Source organism: Corapipo altera, unplaced genomic scaffold, assembly GCF_003945725.1.
Source record: "Corapipo altera isolate COAL_440 unplaced genomic scaffold, ASM394572v1 2c, whole genome shotgun sequence".
In the NCBI taxonomy this organism is placed as follows: domain Eukaryota; kingdom Metazoa; phylum Chordata; class Aves; order Passeriformes; family Pipridae; genus Corapipo; species Corapipo altera.
The window spans coordinates 4,377,568-4,401,874 of record NW_020884923.1 but is presented as its reverse complement, the minus strand read 5'-3'; the positions used below and the strand labels follow the sequence as shown (position 1 = coordinate 4,401,874).

The following is a 24,307-nucleotide window of genomic DNA, read 5'->3' as shown; positions in this document are numbered from 1 at the left end:
GTGATCACAAAGTGCTCAAGACCTTTTTAGTTTCCTTCTCCAGACTGAATGAGAAGGACACAATGAATCGGCCAGCACTGTATGTATTGCCCAATGTTAGTTTGCTCAGCAGCAGAAAAGAAAAGAGAATATGTGTTTCCATTCAGCATTTTTAGCGAAAATGTGCATAGAAATGCAATGCTAAAGAAAGAAATTAAATTATAATGAGCAAAACAAATGCTTTTCCAGTTCGTGCATGATTTGTGGGTAACAAAATTAGTTGTACGGTTTAGAATTTAGTAGGACTCAGAGATTCATGTAGATATCAAGAATATAAGTTATTAGTTTTTGAAGGAATGTCAAAAAGCAGTCAGTTTATAAGCAGTATAAGCCCTTGTGGTTCAGCCAAAATGAAGTCTCAGTTTAATTCCAGCTAAATGGAAATCTTCTTGTAAGCAAGTTACCCATACGTAAGTAATAAAGGATTTCCTATCCATCTCATGAAGAGTCTTCTAATAATTGCTTGCTAAGGTGGATTGGTTGCCTTGAGACAGAATGCTGATCCCAACACAAAAATACAGCTTTTTCTTGGTTTAGCATGTTTTAGATTAAAACTTCAGTTACTTAATTTCCTTTTTTAAGAGCAAGGAAGAATGTGAGCACTTCATTAATGATTTTCCTGAAATGGAAGTGAAGATGTTGCATTGTGCCATAGGTTCTGGTTAGCAGTAGAAGACCTGAAGAAGAGGCCTATCCGTGAAGTCCCTGCTCGTGTCCAAGAAATCTGGCAAGAATTTCTTGCTCCGGGTGCACCCAGCGCTATCAATCTAGATTCAAAAAGTTATGACAAAACCACTCAGAATGTGAAGGACCCTGGAAGATACACATTTGAGGATGCTCAGGTCAGTTTGCAATCCTGTTTAGGGACATTTGAAATAGAATATTGGCTATTGAAGTATTTCTATATTAAGAAAAAGAGATATATTTGGAATTAAATGATAACATCCTATTTCCTACGGTGTCATTTTGGCGATGCAAATGGGTAACATTCTTTCTTTCATGAGGCGTATGAAGTTCTTCGTGAAACTTCTGTGCTTGATATAAAGTCTTCAAATGGACTTCAAATAGAGCGAAACATATAGTGAAGATAAAATGAAGTACTTCTGTATTAAATGCAATGCTTCATGTGAACTTATAACTTAATATTTCATCTTTGCAGACTTCTGAGAAAAGCAATAGAAAAGAATTGGATTCACAGTAAAAGTAGCAGAACTGGTATCACCCTCCATTTTCATCAGCAGTTCAGTGATGAAAATTTAATTATTAATGCAAAGTGAAATGGTGTCAAAAGGAGAGATTGAAATCACATCCCTGCAGAATTTCCTACAGCTTGATTATTAGGTCATCCTCTTGGGAGTCAGGAGATGCTGCTACAGGCCTCACAAAGGAGAGAAGGGAATTAAATTGAGGCTTTCTACTTTTCAGGAGCATGCCTCTGCCCTAAATAGAGGGAGAATAATTCTACCACATTTTCACTTTTCCATTATGAGGATAGCAACCTATGAAGAAACAATAAAATTTTCATTAGACCCTGTGTCATACCCACTGTTTTGAAGTATTGTGCATTAAACCAAACAAACAATTGTTGCTTGCATCTGCGAACCCCTGGAGGTTTAAGAATGCAGCATATAGAGAAGACATAAATTACACAAATAATCTAGCAAGATTAAAGGCTTAAAAAAAAGTCTTTGCAGCTGAATCACTAAAGGACAATTAAATTCCTTTGCAGTATCCAGTTTATTTTTTTTAATAGGTGTAAAATTTCAGCACCAACTTCCAGATCTCTCTTCTTATAATTTTTTCCTTCATTTATGAAAGCTGTGAAGTATCCAGTCTTTATGTAAGCAGGACTTTTCCTCCTGTCAGATCTCTGCTTAGTTCCTCCAGTTCAGCAAACAAAATTTGAACCTGGAAGCCATTTGTCTTGGAAAAGGGGGCAGGCTGCACCTGTCATAGTCTCACTTGAAGCTTTAGGACCTCTACAGAGTGTCCCACCTGAGGTGGCAGGGTTTTGTCAGGATAGGGCTCTGCCTCTACAACAGGCTCTTCGTCGCCTGCCAGCTGGGAAAGAGACCACTTGTATATCATTCTGGCAACCAGAAGGTCACTTAATTGTGGTTAAAAATGTATGAAAAGCATTTCTGGACTTGAAATACGAAACAATAAAGCTCCCTGTCAAATGAGAGGGATACATAAGTAAAAATAGTCTGATTGTGTTAAATAACAAGCAGCCTCAATTCCTGACTAAGGTGTCCACTAATACTAAGCCTAATCTATTCTTGCTTTTACAGGGCTGTTTCTTGTACAGAAATAACATTTTAATGCTTATCACCACTTTCTGCTCTCTGTTGAATGCACTGTTTGCTTCCATAGGGAGTGGAATAAAAACTCCCTAAATAAACCAGCCTAAGTTGTGAATATATACCAGAATTTCTCCGCTTAGTGTAAGAAATCCAATGAAAGACACTTAGAATCATTTCTAGAGTTTCTAATACAGCAAAAAGTAATTTTCAAAGAAGGTGGGAGGTTTGTTTGGTTGGTTGGTTTGGTTTGGGGATTTTTTGGATTTTTTTATGTTGGTTTTTATTTTGGTTTGGGTTTTTTTTTGTTTGTTTGGTTGGGTTTGGGTTTGTTTTGTATTCACTAATTTTATGCACTACCAAGCCTAAAAATAATATTTACTTTACATTTTCTTTGCTGTTTCCCAATTGCTGTGCTACGGGTTTTCTACAGTAAAAAATAGAGTTTAAGTAAAAGAAAAGCTCCACAAAAATAGCCAGCACAATTCAGTGGATTTTTAAAAATTATTTTGAGAGCACTTCCTATTCTGATTGCTTTTCTACAAATCTTTTTCTAATATATAGTAGAACTAGAATTATCAAGCGTCCTACATCATAGATTTTTTGGTTTTAATCTTTTTCAGAAATGAGAATGCTTCAAAATGAAAAACTATAAGCTCTGTCATTTGTTTTCTGAATAAAGATTTTAAAATTTTCACACCCCTCTGAAGAATGAACATCTTGAAAAATAGATTAGCCTCGAACTGTTTTTTAATTTACATATGTATTTTCCTTTTTATATTGTTATCTGGGAAGCAGACTAAATGTCTGTCAAAGGATGTTTTCAAGAGTAGCCAGGGGATATCCTCGCTAACTTTAGCACTTAATTATGATGCTGAATTGAGTTTCTCATCCTGCCTGTGAAGTCACAAGAGAATGTCCACAAACTAATTCAGAAAATCTGATGAGGAAGGATCCACAGCTCCTAATTTAGTCAGTTAGCTAAACTGACTAATGTAAGGAAGGTTTGAAATTGGGCCTTAAGTTAGGGCTCAGTTGTAAATTCTTATAAAATAATTTTTTAGTGGAAATTAGGTCTGTAAATTAAAGAAAGATGTGCTTGTGCTGTGTAATTTATACATAACAAATGGGAGGAATTTCTGGTTTCAGAATAGAAAGCAATTCAGCCTTAGCTTCAGAACTGAAACCTGATGTCCCATAATACTTCCTATTCATAATACTGCTAGCTGGTATACATTCCACAACCAAAATGTACGACTGTCTCCCATTTTATACATGTCTTCTTTCATGGGAATAACAGCTCCCTCTTTCCTTTTCAGGAGCACATTTACAAACTGATGAAAAGTGATTCTTATCCTCGTTTTATACGATCCAGTGCCTACCAGGAGCTGCTACAGGCCAAGAAAAAGGTATTGGTCCATCTTGCCTTTGTCTTGCCACTGTGCAAAGCAGTGGTTATGTTTGCAACAATACTCAGTCTTCTCTCCCCTGTGCCAGTGCAACTGGATATCTGGTAGGTGACCAGCTTGGCGTGTTTGGAGGGTCACATACACACAGGAGTTCAATATACATATATGTGTATATATCCTGCATGCGGGCATGTTTCAATAAGTTAATCTAGCAAAACTTATTTTTATTTTTACATCCCATATTGTACTGTTTTCTCTGTTATGAAGCACCTTAATTGCAAAGTGCTTTACAAATACATTAAAAAAAATAAAATAAAATCCCAGAAGAATAGTCTTTCATGTTTGCAAGTTTGCTTATGTAATAGTTGTTGTTCTCTTTATTCCATCTATAAAAGCTACAGAATGTGTTTAGAAACAATCTTATTCTTATGGATTACTTCTAATTTCAACTATAAATATAGGGGCTTCCTAATTTTGTTTCTTTCCCTATTATTACATGAATAGTTTTGAGTAGGCTAGGAATCTGACTTGAAAGACTGATCATGTCACACTTCGGCAAACAGAAGCTCATGTCTTGGTATGTAATATTTACTTAGAAAAGTTCAGATTATGGAATGAGTTCTGAATAGCCACAGCCCAGAGTATATGGAGCAGCTTGTGCATTGCAGATTTCTATAACGATAAATAATTTTATCAGTGGGCTTTAAATAGTAATCTCCTAGAATCAGCTGGGAACCCTGTGCCTTGCAAAATCAGGGCCCTGATTGTTACCGGAACAAGGTAGTTATTAATACCATGGGATTCTATTGTTTACAATGACAACCTAAAATTATATGAAAGTATTGTGTGATTTTGTTTTTTGTTCAAACATTGATTTCTGAAGATCCAATATAGAGAGAGATGTTGAAAAAACCAGAAAGCTTCAACTGTCCGTGTGAAGTCCTTAAGTTTGTGAATGTCAGTTCATTAACACAAGATGTGCACTTCATTATTTCTTTTTATTTTCAGTTTTTCTTTAAATTCAAACCATGAAGTTTGATCCCCTTGAAAAATTATTTTTGTCTAGTACTATATCTGCTTTGCCCATCCCCTGTTTTACCAAGTCCCATTACCGCCTCATATCTGTGTTTGCTTCCTGATTTATACAGACTTTGTTTTGCAGTCCATTGTTTCATCAATCCTTCTTTTCTACTCCATTTTTCTCGCTTTTCTTTTTCCCCTCCTTTTTCTTTTTGTTTCTTTTGTTTTATTTTTTTTAAATTTAAGTTGGAAAACACTCTGGATCGTCGAACATCTTTTGAGAAATTCACACGCAATGTGGTAAGTTTGTTGCCTCGGAAGACTAGTAAGCCTGATGGGACATCCTTCTCCCCTTCCCCTCACTGATCCCTACTTTCCCTTTTTGCTTCTCTAACCTGACAGTTGAAAGTGTATTCATCACTGTTTTGGATTTTCCTGGGAATGACAGCTTTATAATGTGCTTTCATTACAACTCCTCCTCCTAGTCCCTTTCCCAATGATCTCAATAGTCACACATGGAGGAATGGACCTTTGGGAGCCATGCTTTTTGCATTAGGAAGCATGAAATTAGTCACTTTTTTTTTTTTTTTGCTTTAATTTTAGTAAAGAATCTGTGAAAACCTGCTTGATGTTGTTTCTTTTTCTGGTGCCTCCCAAAATACTGAGTTTAAAACAGTTGAATACATTGGATTTCCATCCTGTTTTCTTTTTATTTTACTGAAAAATGCTTCATCATGGTTTTTTTGATTGGGCACAGGGAAAAATAAACAATAATAATTTCCCCATGTTCCTTAAAGTCTAACACAGCTTCTGCAGGATTAAAGAATTCATGCTGTTGATGTGCAAGGGTTTGATTTGGATTAATTTTCATAATGGATTAAAAGAACTGATTTTTTCTTTTCAATATATAATTTTTTTAAGCTATTTACTGACCGTAAAAAAAAAAAAAAGGAGGCTGGTAGGTTTGGTGTGAGCATTCTTTTGCCACCTGCCAAAAGATACACTGATTTCCTGATATGTGGGATTCTTTTTACCTATCCAGTTTCTTTGGAATTATTTTTTTTTTTTTTGCATTGTGAAAGTTCAAACTAAAGAATTCAACGCATTTATTTTTGTAGGGCAGAAACATCCCAATTTTCCCATGCCATAAAAACTGTACACCAACACTGAGGGCGAGCACTAACCTGTTATGAAAAGAGGTAGAAAGATCTTGGATTATACTCAAGTTTGTCTGCATTGTCTGTTGAATTGTGTAGGTGACGCTGCTGTGTGTGTGCGCGTGTGTCTGTGGCTTTTTCTGTGACCTGGTAAATGGAGCTGTGTGCACTGAAATGAAAATTATGAGAGCTTTCAGCAAAGATCATGGTTTTTGTTTTTTAGTTTCTAAGGAAGAAGAAGCAGTTCTCAAAAACCGCCTCCTATGCAATGGGGCTCAAGAGTATTGCCTCAAGTATTTAAAAAAATACATAAATACTTTCCAGTAATCAAAAAAAAAAGAAAAAAACATAGTGAAAGAAAAAAGTTTTGTGAGGCTGTGGGAATATCTCACATTTTAAAACAAAACAGTAATTCTTTAACTACTTTCTTATAGGTAAAGGCTTCCTGTAATATGCTTTGAATCCACTGTAATCAGGAAGAAATTTGGATTCAATGGGACAAAGTCAGTAAAGGACACTAAAAGTAAATAAACAGCCACAAAGGAAACTATCCCAGTGTTTGAAACAAAAACCCCTATGTTTTGCATGGTGGTGTTGCCATAGCATGTTGCAGTGTGATTTGTGTGTTGTCTCAGCAGGTTGGATCTATAAAACAAGATTGTACATGATAACTTTATCCATAATTCCACTATAATTCTGTAGGAAGTTCCATATTAATAAAAAGTCTATAAAAAAGAGTGCAGAGAGTGGGTAATACATCCAGGATCTCTGAGAGCCAGACTTTTTCCCAGTCATGGTGCCTGGCAAGCTGCAATGCTACATTTATTCACGGCATTTTGAACAGCCCACAGGTCAGGAGTTGGCTATGGTAAAGATTATGTGAACAGGTGGCTATGAGGAGAGAAATGGCAAGCTGCAGATAGATGGGAGGAGAATACAGCACAAAGAGAGAAAAAGTGAAGACAGACTGGAGACACTGAAATCACTCCCAGAGCACTGTTGTGCAGTTCTGGGCACAAATATGGGAGCATTGTGCCCTGCATCCATGCCCAGTTTTCACTGTGCTAATCTCAGGGCAGAAGTACCAGAATAGCAGGATGCCAGAAACGCAAAGCAGGCCCAGTAAACCAGCTGTGAACTACAAATGAGAATGAGGATTTCTGGATAAGAAGCATTAGTACTTCAGTAGAAGAGGGAGACTTTTTTTTTTTTTTCCACAGAGCAATCTGTAAAATAAAATCTGTGGTTTTGCTGCCTTTTAGTCTGTCAAGTCAGGTCAGGTATGAAAGAAAAACATGTCTCTATTGGATCTATTCAGATGACTGAATTCATGTTACCCACTTCCTCAGGACCCCTTGCCACAAGGCATCCTTGTTCTTCCACTCTTGTTCTTGGCTGTGATGAGTTTATAATATGTAATTATCTACGTTGGTACACTGGTTCCAACTAGCAGGGATGAGGGAAACATTTCTCAGAATATCCTACAGTGTGCTGATTAACTTGCTCAACTGTGAAGCGAGGGACTGACTGTAGAATAGATCTGTTCTACAGAACATAGTGTGAAATAGGTCTTCTACAACCTAGATAAATGCTGTCATCTCTGAATGATTTAGTAAGATGAAATTTACAGTTTCTCTTCTCCTCTGATGGTTTACAATATTTAGATTAATTTTCACTGGATTTTTTGTCACTTATATCAAAGTGGATTTGGATTGAACTAAATTAGACCTCAGTTTTTTCCGTTTGAAATGTTTAAAAAACCCCAGTAGCCTTGGTTGTGTCTAGGGACTCAATCTGAGAAGATGGCCATGTAATTCATAACCTGATTTGTTAAGATGGTGACTCTAAGAGGCTCCTGATCAATGTTAATTGAAATTGGGTTATACTTGCTACAGAAAGAATTTGTTAAACTAGAAACTTTGTAAGGGCAATTACACTGTACTATTTCATTAATTATGTGGAAATAACCTATTATAATGAGTCACTATTCTAGTCTGATGGGGAAAAAATAGAAGTGATCTATATAAACAAATCTATATAAACAAAAACACTAGGCTCAGCTCTGTATCTCTTTGACATTAAAGAGTTTTTTTTCCAGAAAACTTTCAATAAGTTGGGGCACTTCACGAAAGCCCTAAATGCTCAGCTTAAAAACACTATTTATCTTGCTCTGTGGATTTTATCATGCAAAATTGCTAGTGCCTTCAGCATAGTGCAACAAACAGTATGAATGGTGTTAGAAACAGGACTGCATTCACATAAATATACAGAAGCAATAGCAAACTGGCATTTGCAACATGTAATTTTTACTACCGAACACTTTATATTTTGCATCCGAGTAGTAACCCCAGCTATTCTTGGTTTGCCTCATTTCCTCACGCTCCTGGGTATTGTGTGAAAATATAGAACACATACACTTCAGCACTACTGGAATGAAGCTGTTAGATAAGTGCATTGCCTTGGAGTAACACTGGCAACCACAGGTGTCACAGCTCTGAGTCTGAGGCACAGAGAGCAGTGACAGTGTGCACTGTGCTTTCCCCCCCCCCCCATCTAGATCAGCCCCTCAGCTTCCTCTTTGAGAATAATAAAGGTCCAGTCACCTGCAGTTCCCCAAGAGAAGCTAAAGGTCTATGTCAGGGAGCAGGAGGGTCTCATCACATGCTATATCAGTAGAGAGACAGAAATCAACTGTTTCTGTGGTGTTTAAAAACTGAAATTCTTTCAAGGAATTCACATGGAGAAAAAATATATATATATAAAAAAAAAAGAAATTAAAAAGCCCAGCAAACTTGCTCTACCTCAAGTACTAATATCTGCATTACAGGGGAATATACACTGGTAATGTTGATGGGAACAAAGAGGTCTTTTAAGGAACAATTAAGGAACAATTTTGTGAACAATTTCTCATGTGTGCAAGACTTGTGACAGAGGCAGACTGAGCAAGACAACTTTGTGAGCCCTAGCCTGGTGCTTAACTCTGATTATCTGTCTGGAACCCTTGAAACAAAGGGAACTGATTTACAGGAGAGTGGGCTAATTTAATTTCCACTCCATCCAAATTTTATTGTCCCACCAGGAACAAAGTTAATGGGGTGAGAAGTTGTAGCCTCTCTCCTTAGAGCTGCCTGGGGGGAGATACAAAACAGACCAAACAGTTCATATATTAAACTAGAGACCCATTGAACTATAGATATCTCCACTCATAACCTCATAAACAAGGCCCCATTTAATAATTCCGACTTTAAACCCATTATATCTTACATTACACATACCCTTTCCAGCTGTCTTCTTCCACTTACCTGGAAGAACTTGCTGATCAGAGTCCTTTCATTTTTTCCTCCTCCAAACAAGTAACAACAGACTATTTAATGCAAGTGATGCAAAATGCCAAGTTCATTGAACAGAGCACATTGACATTTTCACAGAATCCAATGTGTCTTAACATGACACAGTGAAATATGGCCTAGAATTGGAAGTTACAACTCATAAAAATAGCTTCCCCTGTTATTATCAGTGGATCATAGACTTTCTAGATGCTTAAATGAGTGTAATCTCTTGTTGTGTTAAAATCTGTCCATTTATTGAGAAACAAGGCAGATAATATATGAATTTCATCTGTTAATCAAGAAATTTTTCTATGAACAGATAAAATTTATGTACACAAGGCCCTACTGTTCCAGACCAAAAGTCCATCTAGTCCTGAAATTCTGCCAAGGGCTAGATTTTTCTCAAGCATAGCATTGCCCAAGAACTTCAATGCAGTATCAGCTAAAGGATCTCATTTTGAATTTACTTACATGTTATTCCCAAAATTTAAACAACAAAAAAAATCTCGTGAGAAGAAAAATAAATCACAAAGCTACTTATTTGACCAATACAAAACAAGAATGAAAACAATAACTATGTGCTTTTTCCATTTCAGAAAAGAGATATCTTATTGATATTTGACTAAAAAGGACAAATAAAATAATTGAAATTTTTAGTTTGAACTACTAACTACTCAAAAACCCTGTAGTTTTAGGGTTTTTTTAGGGGTGGAAAATCATGAAGGACATGCCAGTAAGGACTGGCCTCCTTTTGCTGTTCTGCTGTGCCTGGAGCTGAGGTGCTGTGTGTTGTACTGGAAGAGAGGAGCTTGAGGAGTAGCACTTGCACAGCCAGGTTCATCTAAGTAAGGGGCCAGCAAGGACTGGTCAGGTATTAGGCCAGTGTCTGCCATTTTCCAGCTGACAAACACTTACCTGATTCTTAAGCTGTTTGCAGGAGTGAGAACTGCAGACAGATATGGAAACCTGAGGGGTTGGGCCCAGGACAAACATATTAAAAATATTTTTCCTAAGCATTAGTCCCTTGGAAACCCACACTTCAAGTTCAAACTACTCCATTTGGCAAGAGTTTGTAGGTCAATCACAAGTGAGAACAACTCATCAGTAAGTGTAAAGATAAGTGTAAAAGGAGAAAGAAGTGGAGAGTGTCACTGGTTATAGAATGAGCCAAAACAGGAAAGCTGTTGTTCAGTTTCTGCCTCCTGTCCTCAGATCGTTGCAGGAAAGAGTATGGCCCTAATGAATAGGGAAGAGACAGCTAAATCCCAGCCAGAGGAGGAAGGATTTCCCTGCACATGCAAACACTTAATGCTGCAGCTGTGCTGACAACTCATGCCCCAAATTCAGTAAATATTAACCTCCTCCCTTCCTCACATATGAAAGAAAAATACACCTGCACAGGTGGCTGAGAGCAGCATCCTGTGCTCCTGTGGAAACTGAAGCAGAATTCTGATCCCCTGAGCAGTGCTAAGGCAATTCCCCTTTGCTAGTGAAGCAAGGGCTGCCTAAATTTGGAAAAGGACTTACCTCTTCTGTTCCCATGTCTCTCCAGCTGTGCTCCTGTCAGGGGTAGTTTATACACCAGCTCTGTGTGTAGTGCACTGCAATGTCACTTGGAAGCTTTCCCCACTGATGCCGGATGAGCTGCCAGTGTGCTGCAGGTGTTTCACACAAGCAGATGGGGAACTGTGAAAGCAAGGAGGGTCAATTCTTGCTCCACATTTCATTGTGCTCACAGTGGGGTTCACTCTCCTCTTCCCTTTCCCCATCAGATTACATGGAGTTTTCATTTTTAGTTCTACCAGTATCGGTCCTGGGGAGTAGCATCTGCACTGGCAATAAAAAACCGTGAAAAAGTAACCACTGAGATTGCTTAACAGAAAGGAGGATAATTAGTCTTCTAAAACGAAAAGACTTGCTCTTCCTCTATCTATATATCTATATCAAATATAGGCACTCCAGCCCCTATATACATTTCATATAATTTTCTTATAAATCAGATATGTACTGAGGTTGTTGCTGATTTGTTTGCCAGGTTGAGGAGTTAATGTCATACTGCATAAATGGGTCAGTCAGCATAATTGTATTTAGCCACTCATACACCTGCACATGGCTTTGTAGTTTTCCCCCTAAATTCTGTAGCGATAAAGTTGGAGGTACAACTCTATTTTAAACAGTTAATACACGGGACTGAATGCTGAGGCCAATTGATATACTTTTAGTACTCTTTTAAAGTACTTTTTTAAGGTACCTTTTAAGTACTCTTAGATGTACTTTTTCACTTGTTCGCTCCAGCTGCTGTCCTGCCTCCTTGTACTCTGACTCCCTTGTCAGGTTATGTGTGCAGGGTTTCATTTCGGATTGTGTATTATTAGTAAAATTCTTAAAAAGTTGCAATTCATATGTCCAGAGTGCACTAATACAGCCAAAAAAACCCTAATCCTGTTTAGAATTTGGCCATTTACTTCTAAGTATTGAAGGCAAGAATATATTGAAAATATTAAGGTTCTCCTTTTCATTATTCAGACAAACACCTACTGCTTCTTCTGACTTTTTTTCCCCAGTTGTTCTTTAATCTCATTAGCACAGGAAACATCTTCCTATGCGTGATGACTCATATGCTACACCTCTGAAAACCGGACTGTTAGATACAGGTTCCCAAATCAAAATTTGGCTTATGGAAATGCTGTTAACATTGTATCTCAAGAAATATCTAGGCTCAGTTCTTAAATTATGAGCCACAACAGATGATCCTTACATCAGACTGTAAATTGAGTAAATCTGGAAATCTCCTTGAAGTGATAGTTATGAAACACTAGCTTAGAGAGGTAAAATAAAAGTATGCTTGAAATATTCTGTAATGTGGAAAATAACAAGTCCCTGCAGCTCTAATAAGAAGATGTGATAATTCTATATTTGGGGCTGCTGTGGGTTCTGTGTATTAAAAGTTTATTTTCCTAATCAGAGAACTTAGTATGATTCAGTATAAACATTGGAGAGGATCTCTTAAGGAGGGTGTATCTTCTAACTTGTCACTTTTCCAACTATAAGATAAATTAGAACTACTAATGCCTTGAAAAAGACCACATGTTGTTGTTCAGATGGAGAGTTTGTATCTGTAAGAACTGTAATATTCTCTGAGGCAGAGAGGGGACATGATGGAGAGGACCACCCAGAGAATTCCTGATCACTGTAGGGATTAGGAGAAAAAGTATCCAAAAACTAGCAATATCTTGGGAGCAAATGGTGTGGAATGCAGAAAAAAATTGTCATAACAACTCACTGTGTCTCTAGGAGACGATTCAAACAACATGTAGAAAAAGATTATACAAATCAGATCAACTAATAACTACTTTTTTGCCTGACTTTAGGTCAAAACTTCCTAGTTTATTTGATAACATAATTAATTCCTGAGATGTTAGAATTATGGTTAATTTAAAAATACCATCAATTTTAAAACTCCTAAATAATTGTTGCAAATAATAATAAAAAATTATTTCACAGATTTTATACCACAACAAGAGCTTATGCAGCTTTCCAGTGTGGTATTGAGAAAGTTGTTTTAATAGCTAATAGAGAACTCTTAGTTTTCTTATTTTAATTAAGTGGGTTATGCAGTTAAGTATTAAAGGGAACCCATACATATTTACAGAAGGTAGCCAGACCTGTAGACCTGTAAAATTAAATGCACATAACTTAATGAAAGGCAAAGATAAGCATATGTTCAATATTTTCTGAGATTATGTCTGAGACTGCCAGTCATGAATTGTCTAACAAAACACTTAATTTTGGACATGCTCTTTTAAATTGTATTCCAGTGCTACACTGCTGTTGAAGCTTTTTTAACTATTTAAAAAGAAAAGATGTCTTATCGTAACAACTTTCCTGTTGCATTAGAGCAAAACATAATTTAAGGGTTAACAAGTGTCAAGAAGCTGTGAATTTAATACAGGTAGAAAGAGACAGATACAGGGAATACAGTGTGCCAGGAAGGACACTTTCCATCTTTTGACAAAGCAAGTATTAATACTGTCAGCTGATATGGTGAACCTGATGGATGAGCAGCCTAACCCAACATTGCAAACATGAGTTCCCTTCCAAGTTATATTGTAGGGGAAGTATCCATCCTAATTTGTTCAACTTGTATTTCAGAGCACAAAGAATAAAATAGTTATTCTTCCTTTTATGAAGACCACTGTGATATATTGCATCTGAGCAAATGCTCAAAACCAACTTACAGATCCCTGTGAGCATAAATTTAATTGATAATGACAATAGATATTACATTGTGTAATTTCACTGAGTTATAATACTGCAGATGGTAACAATTTATTGATATAGCGAAAGAAGTTCATTTAGCATTTACTGCATAAAATGAAGTATCTCTCCATAGTTGCAGTATTTCCTAATGTATTCTCCTTGAAATCAGTTTGATATTTCGGAGTTGGGCACTTAAAATGAACAATACAATAAATGTAAGTATTAAATATCTAACTGGCAAGTTAGAGTCATTTTCCATTTAATTTTTTATGATATATTTGTGTTACATTATCAGGGTATGCCTGTGATATTTTGAGGAATGATGTCAGCTTGCTGTGCCAGCTCTGCCTCTGTTGGATCAGAGCCACGGTAGGATGGCCCTCGGAGAGCTAACTCCTTCTGTGTGGCCGTAGGAGAGCTAATTCCTGTTCTGTGGTTCCTGTCTGGCTCAGATAAAGCTCAAATCTGCTTGAAATATACCATGGTGACATATCATCCTCTTCACACTGTAGACCTAGCTCTTGTGGGACAGTCATTACACCTTATTAAAAGAACTTGCTAAAAAATTGAAACCACATCCTTGCAACAGGAGAAATTATGAGGAAAACAATAATATGGAAATCCGAACATCTTCAAAGAAGCGTTATACAGTCACATGTAATATACCTGACCAATGTTTCTTATAAATAGTAAATGTGGTCTCAACAAGCCTATAGCTGTGTTCATGAAAAACCTGTTTTCCTGCCTATATGCAATTTGCCTCTTACTTTCTTACCTTAACTTGAAAGTAGCTTTTTGTCTTCTTTGACAGAGCTACTGCAGTTTGCACATTCATCTTTGAAGCACAAGGCACTCTTGCAGTAGCCTTCTTCACGTTCTGGGTACAATTGACAGCAAAAACCTCAGCATCAGTTTCTCATCAGCCAAAACCAATCTCATTCAAAAATGGTCTTTAAATTTGCTGGCTTGTTCTGTGAAACAATCTGACCAGCTGGCAGTGCAGGTGTTTAAGCGTGAGGACTTCCTGTGGTTTAAGATTTCACAGGCTCCAGTTGGTGCCCCTAGTTACTTGAGGGTGATGTGGCAACACTGAGTGGTTGCTGATGAACAGGTTTGCAGTGATCATGCCTCTGTTTTCTGTTTTTGTTTTTTGTTTTTATCTTTTCCTCAGGGGAAATCGCTCACATCAAAGAGGTTAACCAGTCTAGTGCAGTCCTACTAAAAGGATCACCTTGTAGCATGGAAGCAGACTCAAATCATTATACATACTTTGTAGCTCACTGATTGCCTGACTCAGAGGACAGTAGAACAAGATGTTGCATGAGCAAGGACCTGACTTGTTTTCTTTTGTGTATACTAAGGCATTACAGACTCCGAGGGACTCTCTAGCCTTTCGATGCCTCCATTTCGAAAACTGTCTGCTCACTTCCTCCTTCATATCAAGCTGGATCTGTGTCTTTTTATTTTCTGCAAGCTCAAGTACAGTGAAAAAAAAGCTTCTGCTAGGCACAGTTTATTTAAAAAAATACGTCAATCAAAAACTGGAAGAAATGTAAAAAATGCATATATTAATAAATATACATATGGCATCACATTTATTGCACAATAAATTAGCACAGAAGGTTTCATTTCACTGATGTATTCACATTGAGAAAGAAAGCCTGTGTCTTTGTCTGTTGTCTGTATATTCTCTGTTAATGTTTCTTGCATTTATTTTTATACCATATTTAAAAAAGAACACCTTTTACTCCAGATGTATTAAAGTTGATCCTTTCTCTGTAAATTTGTGTATGTTTATATTGTTGTTTTATCTTTCATTAAAAGATGCAGAATCTCTTTCCTTTGGGAAGTTTGAGATTTTAATATTGAATCTGAAGATTAGTCAAGAGCAAAATGATCCCCAAAAGTTACACACCTTGTGCTTTCTAAAAAGGTGACATGAAATGGCATTTTCTTTCTCTCAGTGACACCTAATCAAGCACACTTTATTGCTAATCATTTACTTTTTCTTTTCTCTTTATCAAGCTAGCAGCAGAGAGATTTTCCAGCTTGCTCATCATCTCATAAGCAAACCTTTCTTGAAGCTAGACCCATTCTATAATAGTACAGTCTGCGCAGCAATTCAGTCGCTACCCCAGACCAGATGAACTGAACTGCATTTCCTTAGGAACAGACATGAAACAATTCTGCCCAAGAACACAAGAGTATACTTGCTGAATAGGAAGGGCAGTGTTTCTTTCTTCTTGTTGTCACCTGTGATACAAAGCAACATTTTAAGCTGAAAAGGTAGTACTAAGTATACAGTCTGTAGTGTAAACCTCCAGTAGTAATGCAGGAGGCTATCATTTTAATTCAGGGGCTCTGTTTGGGTGTGCTGTTGTACGTCCACTGCTGAGGTTACTCACGCAGAGTTCTGTTGACAGGTTTATGAGCGCATGCAGATGTTGCCCATGAGACAGCAGATATGGAGCTTCTGAAGCTAATCTGAGCTGGAACCAGAAATCTCTGCTCAGCCTAAAAAACAACACTTTCAACTGATAGAGGTGGCATAAGGATACTGGTCAGAAATTCTGAGTAGAAAAGCAAAGATGGGAACTAAGTCAAATGATAAAATGCTGATACCTCCAGGGCATCATAGGGCGCACAGGACAAACAAGCCTTTTTAGCAATGCACAGAATAGACTCAGGAAAGCCAACTCTAGTACCATCTGTCATGATGACTTTGGTTTGATATTGAGAAATGCAATCTTGTTTTGAAGGGACTACCGACCCTAAAAATGTGCACACACACACACACAGTGGGACAGTCATAGATACAAGCAGACAATCAGTTTGAATGCACTAATACCGGAGTAATCTCATTTAACATCCGATACCTGTCTGCATTGTTGCCACTAAGGACAGGACTCCTGCACAGACCAGCAATGGGCAGAAGGGAGTTGAGCTACCTTCTGCCTCACTTCTCCACTGGCTCTGTCAGTAGCCTTGTGCAGCCGTAGCCATGAATGCAGCATCTTTAAAGAGGCAGTCTGAGTGAAACCAGTACAAAAGGCATTATAAATCACCATGAATGGCTTTTCTCCATGTTCTGCTCAGATGAGGTTTCTTGAGGTTTGGGATTTCTGTTTGTTCTTTGTTTTCACATGCCACTGTGTTTCTGGTTTCTAGATAGGATGACAATCACTGCTTTAAAGTGTCTCCATTTTTGTTAGCACAATTCTACTAAGGTTTTATGGAAATGCCCCAGAGTTTGATTTTATCAAGAGCTCCATCTAGGTCAACTTAAAATGTTCAAAACCTAGGGAGGTCAGATGAATTTTAATAAACAGCCACACTGAATCCCAGATCTTAAGCTTTGAGATTTAATTTTACCACAGAAATGTGAGCTCTGAGGCAATGAACTTGGGGCCAGGCAATCAACAGAAATTTGAGCTCTGTTTCACTTCTCAGTGCCAAATAGAGATATTTATTTCCAAACTCCCACTGCCACCAATTGCATCGACTGGTATATTGCCTGCTTTGCCTTCACAGTTAACCAATTAGATACCAGTGTTTGCTTCAAATAATGACTTCCTTCAAATAGCTAACATTTCAAATTCAAGCATTAGGCATTTCATGCAACTTCATCCTAAGAATTTTTTTTTTAAATCACTTTGCAACACTAACTGGTTGATAAAAAGATGTGGAGCATTTGTATTCCTGAACCCATTCTGTATTTATTGTAGTTCTTTCCTGTCATAGTTTAGCTCCAGCTAGCAAATAAGTACAACACAGCTGTTTATTCACACACTTGTACCTCCAATGGGATTGGGAGGAGAAGAGGAAAAAGATAAAACTCATTGGTTAAGATAAGAACAGTTTAATAATTGAATTAATTTATAATAATAATAGTAATCATAATGAAAATGAGAGAGGGAGGAATAAAAGCCAAGACAGACAAGTGATGCACAATGCAATTTCTCACCACCCACTGACTGATGACAAGCCTGTTCCTGAGCAGCGATCATGCCCTCCTGGCCAACTGTACCCAGTTTATATACTGAGCATGATGTTCTGTGGTATGGAATATCCCTTTCACCAGCTGGGGTCAGCTGCCCTGACCATTCTCTCTCCCAGCTTCTTGTGCACCTGCTCCCTGGCAGAGCATGGGGAACTGAAAAACCCTTCACTTAGGGTAATCCCTGCTCCACAACAGCGAAAGCATCAGTGTGTTATCAACATTATTCTCATACTAAATCCAAATGACAGCACTGCACCAGCTACTTGGAAGAAAGTGAAATCTATCCCAGCCAAAGCCAGGACATTTTTTTTCAATAAATATGAAGTCTGTATTGAATGGTTGTCTTTCCCTGTTTTGCCCAGGATTTAACGTGATGATTGTAAAGTAAAACCAAGCACTAGTAATAAGGATTTCAAAGTAGTCAGGGAGCAGTATTAAGGTTTCATTTGAGCTTAGTTCCAAGTGATACAACTCCACCATCACACATGAATGAATTTGGCCCAAACAAGATCAATCCTACAACTAGATGATTTTTAAAAGGTTTATCTGCAATGTTATGATGCTTTATCTGTTCACTGTCATCTGCCATTAGAATAGACTTGGACTGGAAACTCCAAGTGGCACAAACTTCCTTTTACTTACCCACAGAGAAAACCTAAATGTTTGTTTCCAAATTTCACAAAGATCCACTTCAAAGAATTAAGATTAACTCAGATTAAGGTATGCTTGTACAATGACCAAATAGCTGAAGTATGACTGGTTACACAACAATTTACCATTAGGGATTTCATTGAGGCCACAAATCTGTAGAGAAATAAAGGACCAAGAGCGAAAATCCATATGAAGAGACCGTATTTCTTGTCTTCTAGGGAAGAGCCATCAGTCAGTGCCTCCTGACTCTGTCCAGGAAGCTGAAAACACCCTCATGTGAGATATTAATTGCAATATTCCTTAAAATAACCCCTTGGAGCTCAGAACTTCCATCTGAGACTTGGGCTTCATTAGACAGTCTCTCTTCTCATGCATCCTTGCTCATAAAACAGCTCTTAAGCCTACAGGGGAAAGAAGTGTTTGATGGTGCTGCTGTACACTTCAGACGGTTTTGTGCTCCCAGACCAACCTGTGAAGAAAAATGGCTGGCGGGAGAGGGAGAAGCTATCCTGGCACCTAACTGACAACAGCAGAATATTTGCCCATTCTTCTGTGAGGTGCAATTAGAAACTGTTCTTCAAGCCTACAAAACCAAAGATGGATGAAAAAGGTCTTAAAACAGTGATAAATTGTGAAATGCTAAGCTGAAACAGTAGTGGAGACTGGCCAAAAGTTAATGAGCTGAAGGTGAATACAAGACTAAGAAATAGGAATTAATTGTTGTGACCAGAACAGAACCGACAAGGGAGGAGTACTGGAGAGCAATTAGGAGCAAGAGAGGCAGAATGAAGCTGGTGGATTGCCAGCCTGTTGGCCACAGTCGTAGTGAGTTGGAATTAAAACCCGGGAAATCAGGCAAGATCAACTGTGACTGGTCTTTTAAAACACAACAACTACATTTTTTTTCAGCTAAAAAGCAATAATGTACAAGCAATAATACCAAATTTCTGGAGTTGCCTTTTTCAAATTGCACCTCTAATATTGTCTGAAATCATGAGACATAAATGCCAAATAATCCCCTAAGAAATAACAAATAGGAGGGCAACAACCAGCACCAGAAACAAGACCAAAGCGAGGAATGCATTTAAGATGTTTATTTATTTAAAAAAAAATTAAAAAAAAAAATTAAACCAAAGTAGACCAGCAAAGGGAGAGAAGGCTGTTTTCTATAGGTAACTGGAATTAGGAGTTGGGAAAGCCAGTGATTTATTTGTGGCTCTTCCAATTATTTATTTTTATGCATAGTGAATAACAGCTGTTTGAATTTATATTTTTAAATTGTCATATTTTTTATGTCCCTTCTAGCTGAAGATTTTGTGCATAGAACTAACACTGGTCTTATTAACATAGGTGCATAAAACACAGGAATTTTACTAAAGGAAATTTAATAGCTACAGGGACTTAAATAAAATAAGGCTCTAATTCCAACAAGTTCAAGGGAAATTATCAACAAATTCTTTGAACATATTCTGTGTCCACAATTCATTTAAGCAAGTTGCTAAGTGGTTGTGACTCACACCAGTCTGCTGTTTGATCTCACTGCTGAACAGACTGCTTTTGTCTCCTGAGTTGAAAATAGGCGGAAGTCCCAATATTAAAGAGGTGAAGTGGAAGAGAAGATGATTTCTCTGAGACTGGATTCCCCCTCCTCATGATATTTCAGACTGGGGAGTCCTCAAATGACATGTGTACAACTAAATGGGTTTTGTTTTTATAGACATCGACTGGAGGGCTGCAGAGTCTCTCCAGACAGTCATTATCTCTACAAAGAAAACTACAAACTTTTTTTTTCTAATATCTAAACTAAATCTTTGCTTTGATTTATCCCTTTATTTTTGACCAGGCTGCTACAGTCACTATTATAATATGTTCCCAACATAAATGGACATTTTAACATTACAGTCTCCTTTGGTTTTCTTACTGGTGTTTTCTGAAGTGCTGAGTGACTTCATCGCTCCAACTTTCTTGGAGGATGGTGCCCAGATCCCTTGCAATCTAACGTAGATGATCATTCCCCTTTGTGTATAGCTGACTCTTCTTGGGTCAGTCCATCAGTTATCATCCTCATTTTTCAGACCATCTTTATCTTTTCCCAAGGGTAATTTTTTTTTCATTCTACCTGTACAATACTTGCAGTCCTTTTATATACAGGTATCTTTATGTGTGGGTGAGAGTGAGGAATCTGCTGGCCTGATTCTTTAACACAAACACTTGAATGAGAGTGAGTACCATCATCACTATTTGCTGTAAGGGATCTGTATGTGTAAATTGTAAAGAAAAATTGTCCTTATAATAAACTCTGAGAACCTGCTCAAATGCTAGATGATAGTCCTTATTTACAAGTGTGAACATGGACAGTAAATATCAAACAATATTAAGACACGATTGTAAATGTTACCTTGTTAGTGGCATTTGCACAATTTTTATTGTATTTTTTCTTTGCTCCAAAAATATATTCTGCTGCACTCACCTTCATTGGCTCTCTTTTTGATTTGACTAGATTTTGAAATCTCTTGTTAGATTCATCACAGCTGTCAGCTTTCAAAAGGGGTACTATTTCCCACCCTTCCTCTTAACCTTGCAGCTGCTCCTTCAGCACGCGTATCACATAAATGAGGCATTTCATTATGCATTTATCTTGTCTATCCATCTTTTTATTCCTTTACCCCTTTCCCTTAAAAGATGAGTGGAAATGGCATATTTAATGTAACTTACTTTTCTACCTTTTCGCTGAGAGGAATGTGTAACCTGAAATCTATGACCTTTTTTCAGTTAATCTCTTTTGATGCACTGTTCTTTATAGAAGTTTTCTTTTAGATTCTCTTTCTTCTCTCCCCCTCCCCCTCAGGAACATCTTTTTTAAGATTCTCTGTCTTTTATGGTTCTTTTCCTTTGTTCCTCTGATCTTTGCTCCATTGATCCCTCCCTCATGGTCTTATGGTGCCCACTAATGCTCTTTATATTCATCTTCTCTGTTCCTTCTTGGAATTGAAAGAAATTAGAATAAAAACAAGCAAACAAACAAAACAAACCAGAAATTATTAAAGGAAAGGCAGACCAGTGGTAGGGCAGGGGCTGATGCAGGTGCAGAAACTGCTTCTGACTGTGGTCAGATCTCAGGGGACCATCCTGCTCCCAGAAGTCTGCCTCTCTCGTTCCCCATCCTGTTCTCATCAGCTCACTCCTCCTCCTCCAGGCCACTGCTCTCCCAAGCTGATGGAGAAGGGACATGGGCAATGTCCTGGGGGGCAGGGTGCCTGTGCGGGGGTGTTGTTACATAGTAGGGACATCCTTCCTCACCTGGTGGGGAGGCATCACTGGGAACTTCAGGAGATATGAGGGAGGTGAGTTACTCCTTTGCTTAGGTGCATTGAATGGAGACAGGCAAAAGGAAGCCTGGGTGTGTGACTCCTCTGGTGCCCAGGACTGAGGGAAGGAAGGGGACAGGTACGTGGGTCATTCACTTCCATCACTTGAATTTGAAATAAATCAGGAGCTTAAGTTTCTTTCATGGGAAGACTGATGTGAGGGTGTCCACGGAGTGATGCAGAGTGTCTGTCTCTTATCAAAGAAAATGTCTGTGGGAGGAAGGAAGATTAAAGCCCAAGACTAGGAAATACTTTAAGTCCTGGTCCATACTGGTCTGGGAGGTTAGCTCCAGGGAAGCCAATGAACATGCCTAAAGAAACTGATGTGCCTAAATCACAGGTAGAATTTTTTGGGGAGGAGACACAAATGTGGAATTTCATCAATGGATAGAGTAAACTGCTGAAGATAAAGTTCAGACAGTTAGACATGCTCAAATAATGAGGGAATTGGTTTCCAGAAAGTTGGTTTTAGGGAACTAATAAGTTTTTTAATTCCTTAGTGATTTTGGTTTACTCCATTTCTCCTTCCTCCAACCCTCTTGAAGTAGTTCAGCCACCTTTCTGGGTCCTTGACTAGTAAGGTTTTGCCTTCTCTCTCTTCCCTTGATTTCCTTCTCAACTGTCTTCCTCCTCCTTGTCTGTCAGTGTTGGAAACCTTGGCATAAGGGAGTAGCTGCAGCTGCTCTCCCACCAGTGCATTTGTGTACAGGGGAGAATTTTCACTTCTATCTTTATTTTCTTACTGTAATCAAAAATTGAAACATCATACTTTTATTTTGCTCTAAAGGGCTTCTTCCCAATATACTTCCAGCCATACAGACCCATATCATCTACTTTTTCTGTATACTTGTGTATTATCAACACTCAGATATTTTATGGGAAAAAAAAATTAAACCCCCCCCCAACCAACCAAAAAGCCAACCATGAAAGATAAGAATTTTATATATTTCTTCTGCTGTTGGTCAGAACAGAGTGTAACAACAGAAAAATTGTTTTCTATTTGAAACCTGCTTGAACTCCATTGCTGTGTTAAAACTGCACTTTGGGATTCCTATCTGACAGGAATGCTGAGCATCTGCAGACCTTTCATTGCCTCAGTTGGCATCTCTCACTGTTTTTTACCTGCCCCAAACTCCCAGCATATTTCCACTGAAATCAGAGATGTGAAACTGCTAAGACTGGATTTAAAATGTAATTACCTTTTTAGTCAGAGGTACCATTGTGCTTGCTAGCTGGATATCAGTGGTGGAATCTCTTTGATACAGTAGAGTGGGCTTGGGGTTTTTTGAAAGATGGTTTGGATTTCTCCTGCTACTTCTCCCACCCCAGACCACAGCATGTGCTGGGAATACACCTTTGTTTCTAGAAAGATTTTGAAGACAACCTCTTTCCACCAACAGTATGGACTAGGTGGAGTGTCGTTTAAATGAGAAGGAAAAAAACAAGTGTTTGCAGGCCAGAAGACCTAGAGGAATATGAGAGAGAGAGAGGAAGGAGTGATAAAAAATACATATAAAAACACTGCTGCTTTTATTTTACATCTAAATAAAGATTTTTGAATATGCTACCTTAACTGCATTGTGCTAAAAAAAAGGAGATGCTGGAGAAGAAAAAGCCTATCCATGCCCCACATAGTGAAGAATTCTGATGTTGCCTGTAGAATCAGCTGCATCCTTTTCAGTTCCTGAAAGCTCCTGCACCAGGATGGAGCTCATTACTCCTCATTATTGAGGCCTCGCCATCTTGTGCATGCAGCAGCAGCAGCAGCTGCCTCCTATTTCTTGCTCTGCAGAGAAAATCTGTCTGCAGCAGTCAGCATCAATCGTTCATGTAATGCAGAAATGGTTTCTTTTTACAGGTCACTCCCCTGGATGCTCTTACTTTCTGTTTTATTGGTACTGACACGGTAGGATCAGCATTGCCAGTGTATCAGCACTGATCTACACTACTGCTGCAGTTTTAATTCTGCTATGGAAAAAAATGTGTAATCTGAATGGTACTACTTTGAATTGTGTAAAGTTGACTATGAAAAATATTTATTATAGAAACTTACTGGACTTTTTTGGTATTCATTACAGTCCATTCTTTGAGAAATCTAAACAGAGCATAAAATCAGAAACAAAGGAAGGAAGACAAAGCAATTTCCTTTACCATAGTAGAGCAAACTAGTTTGGTGGTCTTAAAAACCTGGTGATTTATTTTTTTTTTCCTTTTTTCTCCCCAATTGTTCTGAAATGACCGTATGCCTCTTCTTTCTGTTTGATGGTCTTGGTTTTCTTCCGTGCCGAGTCCTGCTGATGTATGAGCTGAGAACTCATCGATATTCATCTGAAACAAATAAACCCAATATTATGTTCCTCTGCTGCAGTGACATTGGAAGTCGCTGGGCAGCAATCCTCCCAGCATCAGCAACTAAAGAATGTGCCAGGTGCGCGCAGCACAAACGCCCCTCACTCACCGCCGCTCGGGTGCGGGGGCCGGGGCCGGGCGCTCCCACGGCGCGGGCGGCGGGGCAGCAGTGACACCTCGTGGGTGCGCGCAGGAACCACGCCCGGACGGCGCCCGCGCTGATCCCGCGGCCCGAGGATATTATTTCGGCCGGGGGAGGGCAGGAGCCCACGTGTGGCGAGCGGGCAGCGCCCCTATGCCAACGCCTAAGTCTGGATCCTGCCCTCGCTCACACGAACGCTCCCTGTCCGCGTCCTCTGTCAGGGGACAAACGAACCAGCTTCCGTCATATCCCAACACAAAGACCATGGAATATTTTTGTTAGG

The 24,307-nt window shown here is 38.4% G+C and overlaps 1 protein-coding gene across 10 annotated transcripts in view; it reads left to right on the top strand.

Annotated features, from left to right (window-relative positions):
• RGS7 (regulator of G protein signaling 7) overlaps positions 1–21,174 on the top strand; it is a 261,014-nt gene extending 239,840 nt beyond the window's left edge. For 4 of the 10 annotated variants that reach the window (XM_027657243.1, XM_027657242.1, XM_027657240.1 and 1 more), the window contains exons 15-17: positions 695–881; positions 3,659–3,748; positions 14,876–15,363. In XM_027657243.1, coding sequence (XP_027513044.1) covers positions 695–881; positions 3,659–3,748; positions 14,876–15,070 — 472 coding nt within the window. In that variant the 3' untranslated portion in view covers positions 15,071–15,363. Of the gene's footprint in view, positions 1–694; positions 882–3,658; positions 5,968–6,359 lie in introns of all 10 variants that reach the window. The other 6 variants (XM_027657249.1, XM_027657244.1, XM_027657245.1 and 3 more) reach the window with 6 other exon arrangements.
• The last annotated feature ends 3,133 nt before the right edge of the window (positions 21,175–24,307 follow it).